Source organism: Ptiloglossa arizonensis, chromosome 3 (genome assembly GCF_051014685.1).
Source record: "Ptiloglossa arizonensis isolate GNS036 chromosome 3, iyPtiAriz1_principal, whole genome shotgun sequence".
Lineage (NCBI taxonomy): Eukaryota > Metazoa > Arthropoda > Insecta > Hymenoptera > Colletidae > Ptiloglossa > Ptiloglossa arizonensis.
Genome location: NC_135050.1, coordinates 16958744 through 16979547, shown reverse-complemented (window position 1 = coordinate 16979547; position 20804 = coordinate 16958744). Strand labels below are relative to the sequence as shown.

Sequence of the window (20804 nt, the reverse complement as noted above, 5' to 3'; positions counted from 1 at the left end):
TTTCTCCTATGTACGTCGATGCGATACAACGATATCTCTCGCGGTCGAGCCTGTCCAGCCTCGTCGCTTCGAAGTCGGTGTTCGATGCTTTTACGAGAACATTTACCACGAACCGGGGCGATTATCGACGAGAAACGAGGTTTATCCGCGTTAATCCTTCCCGTTAATTAGAAATAAAAGCACCCCTTGAATTAAACGACCAACTATCGGGATTCGAGACACTTATTGTATAGAAACCGAACCGAGAACCGGTTCCCTCGAGATCGATCGAATTATCGAATTATTCCAATGTACCGATAACGTACCGTTGAATCGGTCACGCTTGTCGGAGAATCGTCACGATTTTTCGTACGAATTTTTAATTACGTTTCGTCGAACGTCGATAACGTGTTCGCGGCGAGTCGATTCGTAAATTAACGATAACCCTTTCGTTTCGATACTCTCGTTCGAACGATCGAGAACCGTGCTCCTGCGATCGGGTACTCGTGAACAGAACACGAAAACCTCGTTGGTCGATTCTTCGTTTCGAACGCCAGGAATCTCGTACAACGAATGAATTACTCGCGTAATGGTAACGGTAACAGTCGCGTCTCGTTCGACGCTATTGAATCGTACCGGTACACGGCGTGTGTATACGCGCCCTTGGGTCGACACTTATTATGTCGGGTCTCGTGTCGGTTCGCTCGGCGAGACCTGAGCATTAGTCTCTATCAATTCGTTGAATGGAGTAGCGAGAGAGCAACGGCGTGGCGCTCCGTCGCTGAATTAAACGCTCCGTTGGGAACAGAGGGTTTCGTACTTCGTTAAAGCGACAATTAGTGCCCTAATAAGGTCATTAAGCACCATATATTCTGCGGCAGCCTTCCTTCCCCACCTCGTATGTATTAATTCCCCGATTATGCCCGGCTATTAGCAAGAATCGAGTAACATCGTACACGGGCGTTAATTAAACGTAAAAGTGAAAAAGTGAAGGGAAAGAAACGCGGCGTATCGGAGCTTTGCTCGTTATTATCGCGGGGACACGAGTTCGTAAAATGTACGAGAAACGACGACGACGACGACGACGACGATCGAAATTTTATCATCGTCGTTTCATCGAGGGACTACGTACGCGAATAAATTAACGTTCTAATCGTTCCATTGAACGATCGATCGATAGCAAAGAAGTGTACCCACCACCGTTCGCGCCGGCTAACGAAAATTAACGGGAGCTAATTCGAAATTAACGCGCTATTAAGATCGGTTAAATCGCGTCGCCCTTTCATGCTACCAGGTAACCGCTTGATCATGACACGCCTGTACATATTATAACGCGCGCAAGATTGCCCGAATGTGGCCTATTCGACGCCATTATCTCGTGTCACTATTGTACTCAACGACGAAGCGTTCAATTCCCGTTCCACGACGTCGTGGTCTCTCTGCGCGGAATAATTATCGTGAATTTTTACGGAACGAATCTCACGGTATTTTCCGTGTTGGTATCGGTGACGGTGTTACGACGAAATTGCGCAAGTTTCGAATGTACAACGGGTGATCGTATCGTTACGACGACACCGAAATCGGTGTTTGTTCGAAATTTTGATCGTGAATGGAATTGAAAATGCAATTGATTCGTGGCAACGTTTCGCAACTATTTTAGAACTTTTACGATCAAATAAATATACAGGTGTATATATAGGTCTACAATTGCTTGTAAACGTCTTCGCGCGCTTTTGATATTTCTTTGACGGTTTTCTTTTATCTCTAAGGACGATGCAATCAAATATTCATATACATTCGTACATATATTTCTTTCGAGTTTTAAAAGCGTTAAAATAGTTGCAGGACGCAGTTACGTGTACAACGATACGTATTTTCAAATTATTCCGATTCTCGACTGAACTTCAAACAAGTGGTAATTTCAAAGTGTTCGTAATAATTTGGTCGTCCGTTTGTACTTCGTGGAATGTCGGTTATCCGGACACCGATTATTCCGTGAAATTTCTTATTGCGTTATAACGGATGACTTGTAAGTTTATTTCGTGCCCGTATCGGTATACGATTAATGCGCGCGCGGTTCACACTCTCGATAACCTTTCCTTTGAATTCGTTGTTTAACGCGTACTCGTATCGGTACGCAATTAATGCGCACACTCTCGATAACTTTCTCTTCGTTGCTCGAATTCGTTGTTTAACGCGTACTCGTATCGGTACGCAATTAATGCGCACACTCTCGATAACTTTCTCTTCGTTGCTCGAATTCGTTGTTTAACGCGTACTCGTATCGGTGGGCGATTAACAGAGAGACAATCTCGATAAACTTTATCTTCGTTGCTTGAAAATGGAGTAGAATTTCTTACCTGAGAGTCCTTGAGACCGAGCTTCTCGGCGAGTTTCTTGCGATCCGGCTTGCTGATGTACTTTTGTATCTGAAACCTCTTCTCGAGACCACGCCTCTGAAGGTCCGAAAAAACTGCCCTCCGCATCATTCCTCTGCGCGGTTTTCCGCGTGCGTTTGTCGCCCATGGAAACACCAAACCTGTGCCCGCGAAATCCCCAAGACCACCTTGAATCGCACCTGGGAACGCTGTTCCACCGCCTGGAGCGGCTGGATGATGACCTCCGGTTCCGGAACCAGCAACTACCGATCAAACGTGAGCTAAATTGTACGAACGTACCCCATAGATCGGATCGTAACGTTCCTCGATCGTAAACGTACAGGTACGCGTTAACCGTTTTACGATCGACGAACGGGAGAGTAATAATAATTTTTACACCGATTACAAGTATTTGAATACGGTGACAGGTCGATCGTCCGAAATTCCAATTACAGGTGGATTTTCGTCGTACGAAGTAATTGGAAGACGAAAGTATTCGCACGAGAGTGTTTTCACCTGGTAGAACACACGGTGGGCATTCGAGTTTGTTTACTACTCGAGATCGAATTAAACGAGGTAACTACAACTTGCGGATAACTTCGTACAGAGATTAGAAAATCACGAGGAATGAATATTAATTAAGTAAAATAACTACAACTTGCGGATAACTTCGTACAGAGAATACATAAGGGAACAATATCGGTTAAATGAAACAACAACTTGCGGATAACTTCGTGTACACAATAGAATACAAAATCGCAAGGAAACAGTATCGATCTTCCTTTATTTTAACGAAATTAAAGAATTTACAATCGTGGATACTAAATTCTTTCGGGAAGATAATTTGTTGCATTGTATTTCTTCTGAGCAGAGAAATATCGTTTTTTTATGTTGCAAACGCCTCGAATCGAGATGGTACATTATCGTCAATATTACCATTTCTCGACTCTTCACTTCTCATTGTTTAAACGATATAACGGTACACGTGCTATATCAATTTCATAGTGAATTATTGTAAGAGATTTCAACAGAAAGGAATAAATACTTTGTACGTTTCCGTACCTGTATTGTAATAGGAAATATACTGTTCGTAATAATAGAACTGTGACATAACGGAGTGTTTATGCAATAGAAGGTTCACATAACGCACCGCGAAGCTGAAAGTGCATTGAATATTGCATTACAATGAGCAAAATAACAGACAGAAATAGATGCACTACAGATGTTAGTTTTAAGTGGTGTTTGAAATTTGACGGTATCCGAAAACGATTAATCATCTTTTTACGATACATTTCTCTTATTGGGTACGTACTCTTTCACGCGATAAACATCCGTGTGTTAAAATTGTTCTACCTTCGGTCGTTCTGCGACATATTTGTAAATTTTGTTCTTCTACTGACGATAAATAAGCAAATTTGTAATTAATCTGTAACAGGCTGCGTCGCGACTATGGATTTGCATTAAAACAACGTCAAAGACATTTTATTTGTCAAAATTAACGCGCACCCAATATCGAAAAATAAATTAGACATCGATACGGAAGTAAAACGCAGATTTAATAGAATTTATAGGGGAGTGTTGGTATTCTATTTCGCACCTCTTCAATTTCTTTCTCATTACTGCGTACGAGTATCATCCAATGGCGAACATGTGGAATAACCGAGTAATAAAAACTATGAACAAAAAATTTAAATACGATTTTTCGTTTCCTACAGCTGTACACAATTATACATAATTTTTTATCACGAATGAAATATGGTAGTATAAATAAATTAACATGAACGGCAATTAATCATTATTATTATACAGTGTGTACGAAAAGAGTAGAGTTAAAGTATACAGCGTGTTATTGATGTCAAGTGCATGAAAAAAGTTTATACAAACATATATCCGAAAATGTTTTATTAAAAATAAATAAGTGTTAAAAGATTTACGGGCACATTTCACAGTACTGTTATCGTTTAAATATTCGATTCTGGCTTGTGACCTCAAGATCCCTACTATTAGTACATTAATATTTATTCGTATTAACGTTAAATTTTAGTAAACATTTAATTATACAATACACATTTTCCGCTTTATTATATTCTCGATTAGTGTATTCTGAAAAATCCGTGCAATTGTTAACGTCATTTAAGGCAACGATACTCGCTATCCATACTCTAACTGTTTAAAATTCGTGTTAACGTTTGCATATGGAATATTCTCTAATTTTTAAAACACATAACGTTCACATATTGAACGATTGACTCTAGTTTTTTAAAACGCGTGTTAACGTTCACATACTGAACATTCCACTCTAATTTTTTAAAATGCGTAATGTTCACATACTGCACATCGACTCTAATTTTTTAAAACGCGTGTTAACATTCACATACCGAACATTCGACTCTACAGTTTTAAAACGCGTGTTAACATTCACATACCGAACATTCGACTCTACAGTTTTAAAACGCGTGTTATCGTTCGCCTACTGAACATTTCACTCTAATTTTTCGTTCGCGTACGAAACGTTCGACTCTAATGTTTCGAAACAGCGTGTTATCGTTCGTGTACGAAACGTCCGACTCTAATTCTTTGAAACGCGTGTTATCGTTTGCGGTTTGCCGAAAAACGTTTTTACACGCGAGGAATAATTAGACCGCGAGACGAAGAGTACGCTCGAGGATCCGTGTCGCGATTTATCGTTCGCGATTTTTTTCGATAGGGACGGAGCCATTCTATCAGCACACGGAAAACTGCCGATATTCAAAATTTATTGCTCGTACATCAAAGGCCCGGGCACGGTTAGTAATTGAATCAAAGTCATCTAATAACGAACGGGCAATTGAATCTCTAGATCGTATCTGTACAATATTGCCAAGCTGAGCATGACAGTATTATCTGCGCCGATGATATTTGCACGCACTTGTTGCATGCGTGCATTTTGCTTGTGGCGGTGCATGTACATAATATGGTAGTGCTTTCACTGCACTTCATATGCACTCCATGTCCCATACGAGCCTACCTATAACAAGATATTCGATAAACCCGTGCCCGTGCACGTGCCCGCGTTTATACGCTTTGGCGCCATGTGCGGAAGTTTCGGTTTTAAATGTTCATCGAGACCGTGTTTCCGCGTCGCGTCCAGCTTGTTTATTAACTTTTCCCTCTGGCCCCGAACAAAAATAATAACGACGAAATTTTGACGAAACATATGGCCCTCGTTCTGCCGTTTCGTTTCATTTCTTTCGACCCCCCTCCCCCCACCCCGTTCGTAAATTAAATCGCGTGCAACTTTGTCACCGAATAGATAAACGTTAATCGTTGTCGCGTAATTCGTATTTTACGCTTCGACGGGATACCAATAACGTTAACGCGTCTTTATCGCAATGAAATTATTGCATGTAGTCCGTTTTGTCTCGATACGATGAAATCTCTCACGAGGAATCGCAAGTATTAAAAATACGTTCTCGAAAGGATTCGTATCGGAAGGGAATTACGGTATAAATAATTTCTCCACTTTCCTCCGTACTGAACAATGTTCGTAGAAATATTTTCTCGATACTGTCGATTGTTCGCGAGACGTTTCACCGTATCGAGACGAAACGAAACACCTTGTGTACACGTTACGAGTCAAAGAATCGAATAAAATATACGTACGTAGAAATAGCGATAAATGTACAGTTGTACGCTGTTGGTAACTCAACATCGATAAATTAACTTAATTGATATTGATCAATTATAGTGACCAGCGTTCGTTTAATATCGATCAAGTGCGGGAAACGATGTTGAAATATTAAAAAAAGGCAATTGTTCGAAATTTTCTTCTCGACAAATTGAAAATATTCCAAGAGATGTAACGCACAGTTAATTGGTTATCATTTACTCACCGGTCAAGTAAGGTCCTCTGTAGAACAGTTGTTGCAGTGTGTGATGCGCATTGGGGGGTAAGTGACGTTGCGGTGGTTGATGACTCGGCCTATGGTACGGATGATAAGCCGCGGGTCGAGCAATGGGTTTCGCTATGTTGTAGCTCGCTGAGTTCTGTAAATTTTGCAGAAACGCCGGTATAGCTTCCGGCGGAAGTCCTTGAAAATTCTCTGCAAAAGAGCAACATATTTCGTCCATTAAAGGCGTGCATTGAATCCACGCGTACCGCGCGTGAACAGGTTTCGCGATATCCCCGACCGAGCCGTGGTGAGAAAATTTGTATCGATAAACGGGACGAAATTATATCGTAAAATGTTTAACACAGTGTGTGAGCAAATACAGAGAGCTTCGTACGGACGAATACCTCGTGAAACGCCTAAGGTTCCGGATTTTCGCACGACAGAACGCTCAAGTCGTTGTATTCCTTGCGATGCATAATTCGAGCTGACACCCCCGACTAAACCCTCCTCAACAGCTTCAGGCGGAGCCCGACCTCTTGTTGACGCACGCTTCAACACCTCCAGAGTAAATACTCGGATATTCGGTACGCGAGAACACCTTGGTTATATTTAATCTTCCATAGATTCGAACGACGGATACACGCGGCACAATGCGCCCGTATCTTCGATGATCTTCTCTGTTTTATTATTTAAACAAATCTCCTCCCCTCCCCATGCACTTTAGGAAGTTTCCAACCCGCTGCACGGATACGAACGTCCTGTATCCGTTCTCGATTTCTCGACTCGTGAACTCGGGTTCGTTCTCGTGAGGCCCGTCATTTAAGGGGGGGTCGGACGATTCGGTAAAATTTTTAACACATTTTTTTCCCTCGATCACCCCGCCACGCCCATTAGGACCAACACGAGGAAAGGGAAAAAAGTGACGTGTTTGAAAATAATAAAATAATAGAGCCCACCGTCGTCCCCCGGGTTCCACGACGACCAAGAAGCCAGGAATCGAAGAGAGAAGAGAGGAGAAAGAGAGGTTTGCCTTGCGTTCAGCCAGACAATGCTCTAACAATGGCCCATACACGACGTCCTATTGTGCCGGTGTACCCCATAAAATACTCATCGCCTTTTATCGTTGTTTTCGTAGCCAGCCAATAAGAGGAGAGTCCTACCAGGATCGCGGAGGCCCCGGCCGACTAATAACGGCTTAACCTCCAACGGAAACACTGAATGGGAATCGTTTTTTAAGCCGCTCCACCTCCTTCGACTCCCTGTTTCGCGACTGTCTCTCTTTCTCTCTTTCTCTCTCTCTCTCTCTCTCTCTTACCCTCGCTCAACCACGAAACGAAAAGATTAAACTACAGTCTGTCGAGGATATCTCCCGAACGGGCCCCGGCGCGTGTTGTTACAGTTGTAGAGCTCCGCGTTTTTTTTTTTCTCTTCTTTTTTTTTCCACGTCGGGGCTTAAGGGCCCCTCCCTTTTTTCCGGCCTTGGATCATCCAGCGCGGTCCGGGTACAACATATCGGTGGTTATTCTTTGGGATTAGGGTATTTGATGCATTATTAAGTAGACACCGCTGCAGGTTTCCCGATGAATGGGGAGTTCAACGATTTATGCACGGGGCAGGAAACGACGCGTTTCCCCCCGTCGTCGGCCGAGTACTGTGACGGAGGAACCGATGTTTGCCTTGGCGCGTGGTTAGCGGTGCCGACGTTCCCGTGGCAATTCATATTACGTCTGACGTGCTAACTCGATCGCGGAATTCGAGCAATCGGCTCTCTCTCTCGCTTTAATTTCTACTCTCTCTCGTGTTGCTATCTCTAATTCGTTCTCTCTCTAAATCGTGCTCTCTCTCTCTGATTCGGTTTCTCTCTAACTCGTCTTCTCTGTAACTCGTTCTATCCCTAATTCATCTTCTCTCTAATTCGTTTTCTCTTTAATTCGTCTTCTCTCTAACTCGTTCTTTCTCTAAGTCGTTCTCCATCTAATTTTTTTCCTCTCTAACTCATCTTTTTTCTAACTTGTTCTCTCTGTAACTCGTTCTCTATCTAACTCGTTCTCTATCTAACTCATTCTCTGTCTAAATCGTTCTCTATCTAACTTGTTCTCTATCTAACTTGTTCTCTAACTCGTTCTCTATCTAACTCTATCTCTCCCTAACTAGTTCTCTCTCTAATTCGTTCTCTTTAACTAATCTTCTAACTCGTTCTCTCTCTCTCTCTCTCTCTTTCTTCCCAACTCGTTCTTTCTCTACCTTATTCTCTCTTTAATTCGTCCACTCCCTGACTCGTTCCCTCTTAAAATAACTCCCTCTCTATCTCGTTCCCTCTCTTCCTCGTTGTATCCACCGTGATCGCGATGAAATTCGAAGAAACGACTCGCGGTCCATTCGCTGCCCGATTCCCTCGTTCCCCTTTTCAGCGGCGTCGCGCGATTCGCTTCGTTCGCTCGCGCGAAACCGTAAACGGAGGTTCGAAGCGACCGGGAAAGAAACGATAACGCGGATCGAGTCAAAGTCGCTGTCGCGGTTTGCGCTGGTTTACCATCGTCCGCTACACACGCGAGTCGCGTTCGTCTCGAGTTTGTCACGCGCGTTATCGAAAAATATCGATAATAGCGACGAACAACGAGGAAACCGGAGAGAGACGAACGAGAGCCGCGGGATTGGAAACAGACGAAGAACGGGGAGAGCGATCTCGTGAATGTCACGTGTATGTGCGTGTGTGTGTGTTTATGTACGTATGTATGCATGTACGTGCTCGCGCTCGCACGCCAGAGAGAGAGACAGAAGCAGAGAGCGAGAGAGGGAGAAGAAGAGAAAGAGTGCGAGGACCCTGGTAAATCGCACAACGATTGGCGAAAATGCTATTCGAAATTTAACGTCGCTCTCCCGTCAAACGCCCATCCACTCCAGGCCCTGTGCCGCGCCGCCCCCGCCCCCGTTCCCACCGTCCCCTCGTCGGTTGCCGCGGCGTTCGCTCGCGTTCGTCGATGAATTTCGAGTTTGTTGCCAATCACTTTTTCGCGCAATTATTTCACAACATTTCGACATGACGTACAAACCGACCGGAGCGAACGACGCGTACACGGGGGATGGGTGTGTGGGTGGTGGGTCGAAAGAGGGTGAGTATGCGGCGGGTTGGGAGCCGGGGGGGAGGGGGTGGTGGGTGGGATGGGTGGTGAAAGAGGGAACAGCTCATGGACGCTGGAGGGTCTATCGGAGGCGATGGATTCACACAAGAGGCGGGGGAGGGGGAAAGGGATGTAACACATGCACGTGGCACGGTCAATGCATCCGCTATCCGACAAATGCATGAAACCCAACCTCCCCTCCCCCTCTACCTCTCCTCCTCCCCCCGTATTTCGAGCGCACCAAATTTCCCCGACCGACTCTCTACACCCCGTTGCCATCCTCTTCTACCGATGCATGCATGCAATCCGCCAATGTTAAATGCAACATTTGCCTCTCCACCTATCTACCTTCATCCCCTGACGGACCGTCTCGTTTCTCTCTCTATTTCTCTCTCTCTCTCTCTCTCTCTTGCTCGCTCTGGCTCGCTCCGCTCGCTCGTTCCGTCTCTCTGTTTGTATCACCGTCTCTCGCGCGGTCTGGGTTACGTTTATGTATTTATCGTACGTGCATGAACTTTATCGACTCGTGTCAATCACTCGTTAACGGTGTACAAGAGGGAGGTAGAGGGCACGGATTGGGGGTTGGGCGGTGGGGCGACGTGTGGGGGGCCGGTTGGGAAAAAAAAAGGACGACGGGGACCAGGAGGCCAAGAGATTGTACGGTTGATGTACAGTGAAGTGGTTCGGATACGAGGCGGTTTTTTTTTCTACCCTTTTTTTTTTTGCTTTTTGTTTTTTTCAAAACGGAACACGGCCAGAAGCGAATTTTGATAGATTCTTGTTTTATTCGACACGGAAACTGATAAAACGGTGACCGGCCGATTGGAGAGATTTCGAACGAACCGATCGCGCTTTGTCCGGGAACGTCCTCGACGCGAGTTTATCTTTTTCCATTCGAGGTTACGTTGAAGATCCATTCGCGTCGGATAAAAATGAAAATATTGAGCAAACGCGGCGCGGAGTACAACCGGGCCCGATTGTAAACGAATCCAAGTTTTTTATCGGACGACCGGGATCGTTGGTTCGACTGCGACTATAAAAACGAAACGTTTCGGTAACGGTTCGAGCCGATACGGTGTCATCGTCGACGGAATTACCGTGAATAAGGAAACGCGATAAGAGGCGCGGTAATACATCATTGGATCCTGCCGCTTGTCTAATATTATGGGCACCAATCGTAAGGGCTTAATATTGGGGTGAAGGTAAGTGGCGGACCAGCTGACGTCCTGCTCCACCCCGCACGCACGCTGCGACTCGTCTTGAGGGTGTGCGGATGAGATTTAGGGACCGACGACAGAAGTCTGCTAGCGACACTGATTTGTGGTGAGCTTTGTTTCAACACTCTAAATGCTACGGGACGACTAAGATTCTTCCTCGTCGATTCCAAGTTTATCCTTTCTCGATCGTCGTATAACTGGAACGGTTCCAAGTTTTTGCGATCGTAAACAATCGAATCGTAACCCGTCGTACGTCGCGTTAGAATCATAAATGTTTGAAACGTTCCTCGCGATCGGTGTAGGATCGACCAGTTTGAGAAGCGCCGTTGCTCGAGGAATTGTAATCGACCCTTGGATTTCGCGAGACTCTCCGTTAAGAAGATGACATTTTGTAGCTACGAGTACTTTGGAGAAATTTCTCGAGGGGTCGCGATGAGTCTTAAATTTACTCGAAATTGAAAATTAAACGAACGCGACTCAGGAGATTCGATTGCACGATCTATTTCCTCTTCTTCGTTTCGCTTACGGATTACATAAGGTGCTTTGATTCTCTTAACATTGAATGCATTAGTTCGCCCCTATTGGGTAAAAAAGGTTTCCAATGTATGGTACTCGGGTCTTTAACTTTGTAATACAAGAAGAGTATGGAAGTAGTGTAATAATTGTTGCAGGAAAAAGAATATATTGCGAGGAGGCGACCTAATGGGTGAAAAAAAGGTTTCCAATGTATGAAACTCGGGTGTTTAACTTTATAATACAAGAAGAGTATGGAAGTAGTGTAATAATTGTCGTAGGAAAAAGAATGTATCGCGAGGAGGCGCCAGGGTTTAGACGACACCACGTAGACCTAACGTATGCGTACAATCTACGTATTTCAATAGCCATGCTTATTAATAAAAAATATAATTACAAGGAGACGATGTATAAGGTCGAGAAAGACCCGAAGAAGACATCAGAGTTGACACCTCGTCGATCCAACGTACATCCAATCTATGCAGTAATATATTATAGTCGTTATTATAGAAAAAGAATAAGAAAGAAACAAATGGGTCGAGAAAGACCCGAGGAGGACACCAGGGTTAAGGACACTCCGTCGATCCAACGTACACCCAATCTGTGTAGTATTACAGTCGTTACTATAAAAAAAGTATTGCAAGGAGACGATGGGTCGAGAAAGACCCGAAGAAGACATCAAAGTTGACACCTCGTCGATCCAACGTACATCCAATCTATGCAGTAATATATTATAGTCGTTATTATAGAAAAAGAATTACAAGAAGTCAAATGGGTCGAGAAGGGCCCGAGGAGGACACCAGGGTTAAGACAACACCCCGTCGACTCAACGTATACACAATTTGTGCAGTAATATATTATAGTCGTTCTTATAGAAAAAGAATTACAAGGAGACGAATGGGTCGAGAGAGACCCGAGGAGGACACCAGGGTCAAGACAACACCCCGTCGATTCAACGTGCACACAATCTACGTAGTAATATATTATAGTCGTTATCAATGAAGAAGAATTACAAGGAGACAAATGGGTCAAGAAAGACTCGAGGAGGACACCAGGGTTAAGACGACACCCCGTGGACTCAACGTACGCGTACCTCCCGTTCAACGACCCGATCTTCGACCAATTAGAAAATACGACTACTCGTCGATCGGCGTGGAACTCGCCGCGCAAGGAATAAACGCACGTGGGAGCTCGAGTCGGAACAATTACCGGAATGCGGTCGCCTGTCATGATTGCCTCCGAGTATAGCGTTGACGCTGAACTTGAGCTGCGGCTTCTCCTTCTCCTGGATGGTCCTGCATGCGGGTCCTAAGCACTGCTCGTCGCCGCAGGAACAGGCGGTCGTTCTCTCACCTATCCTGTCGACGACACGCTCGACCGCCACCTCTCTCTCCCCTTGAATCGTCATCTCGTCGGACGTGTGCATGACGTTTCTGCATCCAAGGTCGTATCGTCGGTCCGGCTGTAACACCGCGACGCGTTCACCGCTCAGGATCCCGTCGTCCTTTTCTCTCTCCCCTTGAAGACCGATGTCCATCTCGATTGCCTGGGGATCCTCGTCGGCGTTCGAGTTGCACGAATCCATACCGGAGTTCGATCGGTTCTCGATCCTCTCGTTGCAGAGCCTCTCCATCGCGCATAGACGATCGACGATCACGTGGCCGTCGATCCTCTCGTTGTCGACGTCAACGTACGCGATCTGACCTCTCTCCATGCCCTCCTTCTCCCGTAGTATCTGCATACGGTCGTTCTGACGATCGATCCTACCGATGTGTCTCTGATGGTCCCTGCAGTCGATCACGGGATTCGATCGATCGTTAACACCGCCACGTGCACCGCCGGTTGAACGTTGGTCCAGCTGTTCCTGATTCGCACCGGACGGCGACACCTTCTCCTTGGCGATTCTCAGATTCGCCTCGCATTCTCGTTCCCGTTGTCTAGCCACCAGGCTGGCCGCCCAATTCAAGGTCAGGCTGGTCAGTTCGGCACCGGGCGACGCCTTGCTCTGGAGCAGGTTCTCCATCAAAAATGGCGAGGTCATTGCACTTTGTTGCAGATTCTTCAGCATCGCTGACGAAGGGAACATATCACTGTCTTCTCCCCCGCTTCGGTTATCGGTCACCGGTTATCGAGATCCGTACGTTTCTTCTCGCAACGCGCGATCCCTCGGGCGCTCGCGTTCCCGATAACCACCGCTCGAATTTCCGCTTATCGTACAACACGTGCGATCACGGTAAATACCGACGATCTTTCCATTTGCCGTGGATACCTCCCGTTCACCCGTGTCCCGTTCCGACCAAGTCTACGGTCGCGTCTCGCTTTCCGGATGGATTCTCCTCTCACGCGAGATCGCGTTGCGCGTTCTTCCTCGTCGAGCTCGATGAAACGGATCGCGCGACACGACGATCTTCGTACAGCGTCTCGTGGCTCTTCGCGTGATAACGACGTGCGCAAACGTCGTCGGTGTGTCTCTCCGTGTCTCTCGGGATCAACATCGCGCGTCGACTCGCAACGATTACGTGTCACCGGTGTTAACTAACACTCGTCGAGGTACCACCTGGGGCACGTTACGGAGCTACGGGGGTAACTGAAAACGATCGACGGATCCCCCGATCGATGATACCCTATCACGGTGAACGAGTCGCGGTCTCACTTAAAGTCACAAAGTGGTACGGCACGCGGTGCATCGTACGCGCGGCTGGCTGTGCGAGAACAACCCAGACCCGCGGAACTACTATCACAAAAGCGGCACACGTCGAGCCAGGAACGTGCGATTTCGGCAGCGGAATGTCAACTGACGTGCATGCTAGCGCAGAGAGACAGACAGAGCCCGTGGCGTGAGGAACAGAGACAGAGGAAGGGGTGCTCGGTGTGGCAGCGCAACGTGAGAGCGTGCAACCCTCGAATGAAAGCCGACAAAGGCATATAGCTGGCTCTCCTGTCCCCTCCCCGTTCGCCAGGGGATTCTCGAAACAGCCCCTTTCAACGTATAGGCAGCGGCTTATGTGTACATAGAAGGGGGAAGGAGTGTGTTACTCTGTACTCCTTCCCCCCTCCCCCGGCCCGTCATCCACCTCTCGACACCGTTCCACCCCTCCCGGCCGGGCGTCCAACCTACCCCCCTCCTCCCCCACCCACCCTTCACTCGCCCTCTTAGGTGAGATAATACAGACTATAAGCCGAGCTATTCGGGGTTTGGCTCGCTCGGTAATGCCGTAATAAAATCATACACCCATCAAACGGCGCTGCGCGCACCCCCCACCCCACCCCGTTTAAAGGTAACGGAAGGGGGACGGAGGCGGGTAGCGACCGAACGAAGAAGGAGAACAGGATGGAAAAGCTACGGAGCGTAGAAGGGGTGGCTCGGCGAGCTACGAGGGAGGAAAAAAGCTAGGAGACTCGCATTCCTTTGGTTCTAACGATTGGATTTTATTTGACGAAACCGACCAGCGGACCGTCCAATCGCCGCCCTCGGAGGGTAGTCCACGGCCACGCCCACTCACCCCTCTGAACCGCATGTTTTCTCCCTCTCTCACTTTTCAGCCGACCGTTCTCGCGCACTCTCTCGCTACGTCCTTCTTCCTCTCGTCCCGCTGGATTCTTGCTACGTCCTTTTCGCTCTTATATTCGTTCTCTTGTCGCTAGTAGGGGGTTGCCGAGCGGTTCTCTCTACACCCTTATCAACATTATTATCTCTCACTACCATCTACGCGCGGCGTGCGTGTATTGTTTCATCGGTGTGCGCGAACGTGTGTGCGCGTGGTTAGGTACCGCGGCGCATCTATCGCCGGTATACGATGTGTACGTACGAACGCCCATCAATGTGCATGTACGCGCGCGCGCGTGCGTCGGCGTACGTGTCGTACGAGATCGTTTCGCGCAATGTGATTTTCTTGCAGGTATAATTACACCGCCAACGCTCGCCCGGCCACTTTACTCCGGCTTAAAACGCCGCCGTAACGATTATAACGATTACCGCACGGAGAATGCGTAATAATCGTTAAAATAATATTGATAGTAATAATATTAATAACAATCAGCGGCAGAGCGTACGAACTTGGCGATCGTCCACGATCGAGCATCCACGAAACGGTAATCGTGGTTACGTTCATTCTGTACGCTCAGATACGTTCTCGGTAACGATCGTTCTCGAATGCTTCGCGATTCTTACGATTTTTCTCCGTTCACCTCGCGTTACTTTTGCGGACAATTTCAACCAAACGATTCCACGAGGAATCGACCGTAACCGGTAACGCGAATTCGTCGAGAACGATTTTTAACATTCGTTCGCTTCAATCGTCACAACGACGAGTTCTCCACGACAACCCCAATCTCTCGTACGGTATTCCTAATTCCGAAGGATCGCGTTCCGTCTCTCTCGCACCGAAACTCGATTATCACGTGCTTCCGTGGACACGTCCAGCCACGCGACACGCAGAAAGCAGTCGAATCGACGGTTTCGTCCGGCGGAAATGTCGGTAGGGTTAATTAAATTAACGAGCGTCGCGTCGCGGTTCCGGAACCCGACGTGTCCGTATACGTGTGTACGTTTCCGCGTTGACCGGCGCGCGCTAAATCTTGAACGATCGTGTCGAAGACACCCGAACAGAGGGTAAGAGGGGGACGGTAGTAATGGTGGTGGTGGTGTGCGAGAGATCCAACGTAATGTCCACCGTCCGGGTACCAAACGGGTCATCGAAACACGGGAAAATAACAATAGCCGACAGAAGGAAGAAAACGACCGGGGACGGGTCCGGTGGTAGTGGTCCGAGAACATATTCGAGGCTTAAGTAGAATCGTCTAGCAGCGGCCAAAGAAGGACTCTGTGAAAACACACACACACACAGTGGACGGGAGTAGGTGGTGTGGGGTGGGTTCATCGACGGTGGTTCCCCGGCTTTTTCTTACACGATTTTCCAACCTCTATAAGCGGCGTCCACCAGCGACGTTTGCCCCCCACCCCCTCCCCGCGCCGCCACGTGGTGGCGCGGGGGGATGGTTCGCAGCCAACGGGAGCGTACCGCGAGCCACCCTTTCCTCTCGATTCGACCCCTCGCGGCCCCCCCCCTCGTTTTGCAGAGGGTGGGATGCCACGGCCACGCCCACCCTTCGGAATCACCTCTACCTCGTCGACGTCACGACTTATCACCCTCTCAGCGCGAGCGATGGTGGTGGGTACCGCTTACCCCTGCGACGGTGGGAAGGGGGTGGGAGGGGGGAGGAGACGAGGAGCGAGGACGGTTGGCGATGCTCGAAGAAGAGGAACGAACCAAAGGCGAGCGAAGGGAGAAAGGAGAGGTGGAGAAAGCAGAAGGAGGAGGAGGAGGAGGAGGAGGAGGAGGAGGTGGAAGAAAAAAAATAATGAAATGAACATCGCGGCTTTCAAAGGTGGGGAATCGTGGAATTATTATAAGAGTTCCGGGAGACGCGGAGCTGGTAGGGCGGGGAGGAGGGGTGGTGGCTGAGGCTGCCTCGGCTTATATAAATTGGGGACGGATTCGGGGTGCTCGAAGGTGCTCCGCGTCCTCCCCCTTCCAATTGGGTGGGGATCGACGACGACGACGACGACGACGTCAGGGGAAAAAAGAATCGTTTTGTACCAACGGCCGGATAATTATTCATTCATCTAACCGCCCCCGGAATGGGATATCAAAGTTTCAAAATGGTCGAATAATAAGGTTTTCGGGCGTGAAATGCTTTTTTAGGACCCGACCGACCGACCGACCGGGATAGCTAATTAACGCCCGGGATAATTTCTTTCATTCGTGGTTCTCGAGCGTGTAACCACGTAGCATTTACGGGGACCGATTTGAAACGCGATTCGCGCGACGAAAAATCGGATCTGGGATAGAAGAGTGGAGGGAGGAGGAAGGCTTGTTTCACTCTTGGCGATTTTTCGTTCGTTCGCGGGTAACCGCGAATCGATGCGCCCGGGTGGGGCGCGAGTGTCAACGGGACCGAAACTACGTGCCTCCTCACCCCCCCTCGTCCTACCGGCCTCCACGGTATTGTCCCGATTTGCATCTTTGAACTTCCCTCGAACCGAAACTTCTTTGCATTCCTCGCCGGGACGATGCTAATAAGAGGGAACCGCCTCTTACAAATTGATATTTAAGCGGTAAGTTCGTACAACCGATGACTCGGCACCGGGATCAAATTAGTCCCGTCGTGTAAAGTACCGTGGATAATTCCTAGACATTGCGCGACGTTGAAACTCGAACGTTTCGAACGGGGATGGGGAGACGACGATTTCTAAGAAACGGGGAGAAACGAGACGCCAGAGGTGGATACAGGAATGGTTTTCGATTCGACGCGTTGTTCGCGAAACGCAACAATTTTCCAGGATATTGTCAACGAGGGACACAAGGCGGGGTGTAAACGCCTCGCCCGTTCCGAAGGATAATCGTAGGGTGGCTAAGTAATAATATTATTCCGATAGGGGGCAGTTATAAGCATATGACGCCAGGGAGTCGCGTCTCTTATCCCGTAACAGTTCGCTCGTGTGTACTCGTGTATCGTCTATCTGGTCGTCATCGTCTCCCTAACACATCCAGGGTCGAACAATCGCGCGCCCGTGTCCCCGTTATTGTTGCGCACGCTGGATACGAAGAATCGTGCGTGAAATCGGCTTTATTGGATACATTCCGCCCTAATAACGTAGCATTAAGTACACGTATCGACTTCCACGCGTCGTTCTAATAACTTGTTATTACCGTGCTTTATCCGTATCCGCGTTCGAGCACCGATTTTCATAACCCCGCCCAATTGTACACGATTTTACGGAACGATCGAGAACGATCTGGAGCGCGAAAAATGTCGCGTTATCGATGTACACGGTAACGAACGGGTCGAATCGACGATCGAAATTAGCGTAACGGTTTCGTCGGGTACCGTGTAACGGTTTCGTGAGTTTTAACACGGTGTTCCCGACCGAACCGCGCCGAAATCGATAGTTTTTGGTAACAAACGACGAGGCGGAGAACTGTGAAACCGTCTCTGGCCTCGTGCGAGAAAGACGTATCGAGTGAGTAAGTTGTTATAGAGGTGGGTGGGTATATAAATTGTCACCTAGCAGTCGCACGTAGGGGCTGTCGCTACGGGCTCGAGATTGCTTTGTTTGGGATAAAGAACGGTAGGAGAGGAAGTCGGTGTAGAAGGATAATAAAGAAGAAAACGGTGGAGGGAAAGAGGTAGGCGGTGGAGGGAGAGCGAGCGAGCGAGCGAGCGCCAGGGAAAATCCGATATCTCGGTGAAATGAGAACTTCGCCGCTATATCGATGTACATACATCGTATATAACCTCTTATACACATCCTCGACGGAATTCGCAACTTCTTTCGCTCTGCGTTTCTCCGAGGGCGTGTATGTAGAATTGCCCTCGGGACATGATTAAGAAGTTACGAGCGAACGCAAAGCGAAACCGGATTGAAATTTTCTTCGAAATCGGATAATACGCTACCGTAGCGACGAAACTCTGTAACTACCGATCGCTCGATACCCTCTTTCGCTGCTTTCACGCCCTGAATCCATCGATATTGTACGTACATTTTCGAGCATTCCGAGTACAAAATTTAAAGGGCGGTAATTCCGTACCCTGGTTGCGAATCTTGTGGAAGTTTGTCGAAAAGTAACGAAGACAGACAAAAATATCGGATGTAAAAAAAGTGTGTTGTATATGTGAATTTATAAGCCTACTAAATTTTATTAAAATCGATGAGAGTCGCTTCTGATCCTCTTCGTGTGAATATCAAGGGAATGGTCGTTGAAATTTAATCTAAAAGTTTCTACTAAAATTTAAACGAGCGCGTATCGTATTTTCACGATTAATAACGATTACGTACAAGTACTGTACATAAGTATTATAAGAGCTAACGCTCGTTATTCTAGGTAACGTATAAAATAAGCAAAAATTACCGAAATCCAAATTCCGATTATAATTGTTCTACGTGTAAACCTTCAAGCCCACAAATTTCATTAAAATCGATGAGAGTCGCTTCTGATCCTCTTAGAACGACTATCAAGGGAATGGTCGTTAAAATTTAAGCTAGAAGACTCTACTGAAATTTAAGCAAGCGCGTAATCGTTTTCACGATTAGTGTACGGCCACGTATACCTAACACTGACGAATAAGTTAACGAGCTTACGTATAGGTGAATACGTTTTCTCGAAGATCATCGATACACGAATTCCATTCACGATCATTCCTCGTGGCTGTTCACGTACGTAGGTATAAACGTTCGCGAAAGAGGAGCGCCGGTGGTCACGTATGTCGTACGGAAGCGAATGTAACGGAAAAAAGACCAGTGTTTCGTCGTTTACCGGGTCGTTTCGAGAGGATCGACGGGGCAAAGGGTGAGAAAACAATTTCCAGCTCGCTCGTGCCCAGCCTTCGAAACGGCGCCCGCCGCCGCTCATAGACACGTTCGCGCCGTTTTTGCCCGACGTCCGGCAGCTCGAAACGCTCCGCTCCGCTCCGTTTAAAAAAGCCTCGCGCGTTCGCGGGCATGATTCAAGCTTGCGAATCGGCACGGCTGCGAATGCTTTCTCCGGTGCCCGCGTGTTTTCGTCCCCTTTCATCGCGGAACGAAACGTGCCCCTTTCGCGGAACCGACTCTTTTATGAAATGTTCCCGGAGGGATTGAATTTTTGCATTATTTACAGTACGCCGTGCACGCAGACGCCTTTAAAACAACTCGCGAATGCATTTTCCGCCAAAGATTGAACGCAGCGCCGGCGCTGAATTTCGGATGGAAATTCTCCCAACGTGTTTTCCACGGGGATACCATTGTTTTCGAGTAGAACGGATCGTAGACTCTTTGACCAGGGTTTATCGCGCGAGTTCGTTCAAATTGTGTGTACCGTTTCTTTCCTCTTTCATTATGTAAAACATTGAAGAACGTTTGAACATCAATCTCCGGGACACCAAGAACATCGTCGAAACTGATGCTTGCAAAATTTGTAAAATTTCTTCCTTAAGACGTAGCGATTATCAGGGATCTGAGACTGTACACGTTGTGTAATTCAATCTGCTCGATGACGAATTATTTTCTTTCGTAAGTGAACGAAAATTCGAACCGATGTAGATTCGTTTTATGCATCGGTATTACGACGACATAGTCGTGTTTCGTCGTTGAGAAATCTGATTGTGAATTATTTTAACCATTACTTTCACGTGTACAGTATTCGAAACGACTTATACGCACCAAAGAACGCTGTCTACTTAACAACGCGGAAAATGAACAGTAACGTTGAGGTGTCAACGCGATGCTGTTCACAGGACGCACGATACAACGTATCGGCTCATTAGTATCTACTATATCAATGAAGTAGCACACTGCGCGTAACTAGACAACAACTGGCTGCGTTTCGTCGAATCGATGCGAACAGTTTGTAGCAAAATTACATGCCAGTGTTAGAGCAGAGAAGAAAACTAAAGGAAAAGAAGATATCGAACACCCAAGAGTATTGTGTCGAGAGAAACACGAAGGTGGATGCTAGAAATAGTAAATTCTGGAATACTTGTTCCAAGAATATTTGTTTTATTTGCTAATTTCATATTTACCAAGTTCCAAAAATATTTAGTTCATTCACAAATTTCACTCGCGTATACTTTCTTTCGTGTTAATAAAAAATGGGACTCAATCTTAAATCGTAAGTAGACGTACAACGTAACAGATTTTCATTGTTTCGAGTAACACTACGAGCTAGAAAAGATTGCTAATCA

At 47.1% G+C, this 20804-nt stretch overlaps 1 protein-coding gene across 1 annotated transcript in view; it reads right to left on the bottom strand.

Annotated features, from left to right (window-relative positions):
• Dbx (homeobox protein Dbx) overlaps window positions 1-13412 on the bottom strand; it is a 37154-nt gene extending 23742 nt beyond the window's left edge. The window contains exons 1-3 of the mRNA XM_076306913.1: window positions 12291-13412; window positions 6230-6439; window positions 2340-2620 (exon numbers count right to left, since the gene is read on the bottom strand). Coding sequence (XP_076163028.1) covers window positions 2340-2620; window positions 6230-6439; window positions 12291-13167 — 1368 coding nt within the window. The 5' untranslated portion in view covers window positions 13168-13412. The remainder of the gene's footprint in view (window positions 1-2339; window positions 2621-6229; window positions 6440-12290) is intronic.
• Window positions 13413-20804: the final 7392 nt, after the last annotated feature.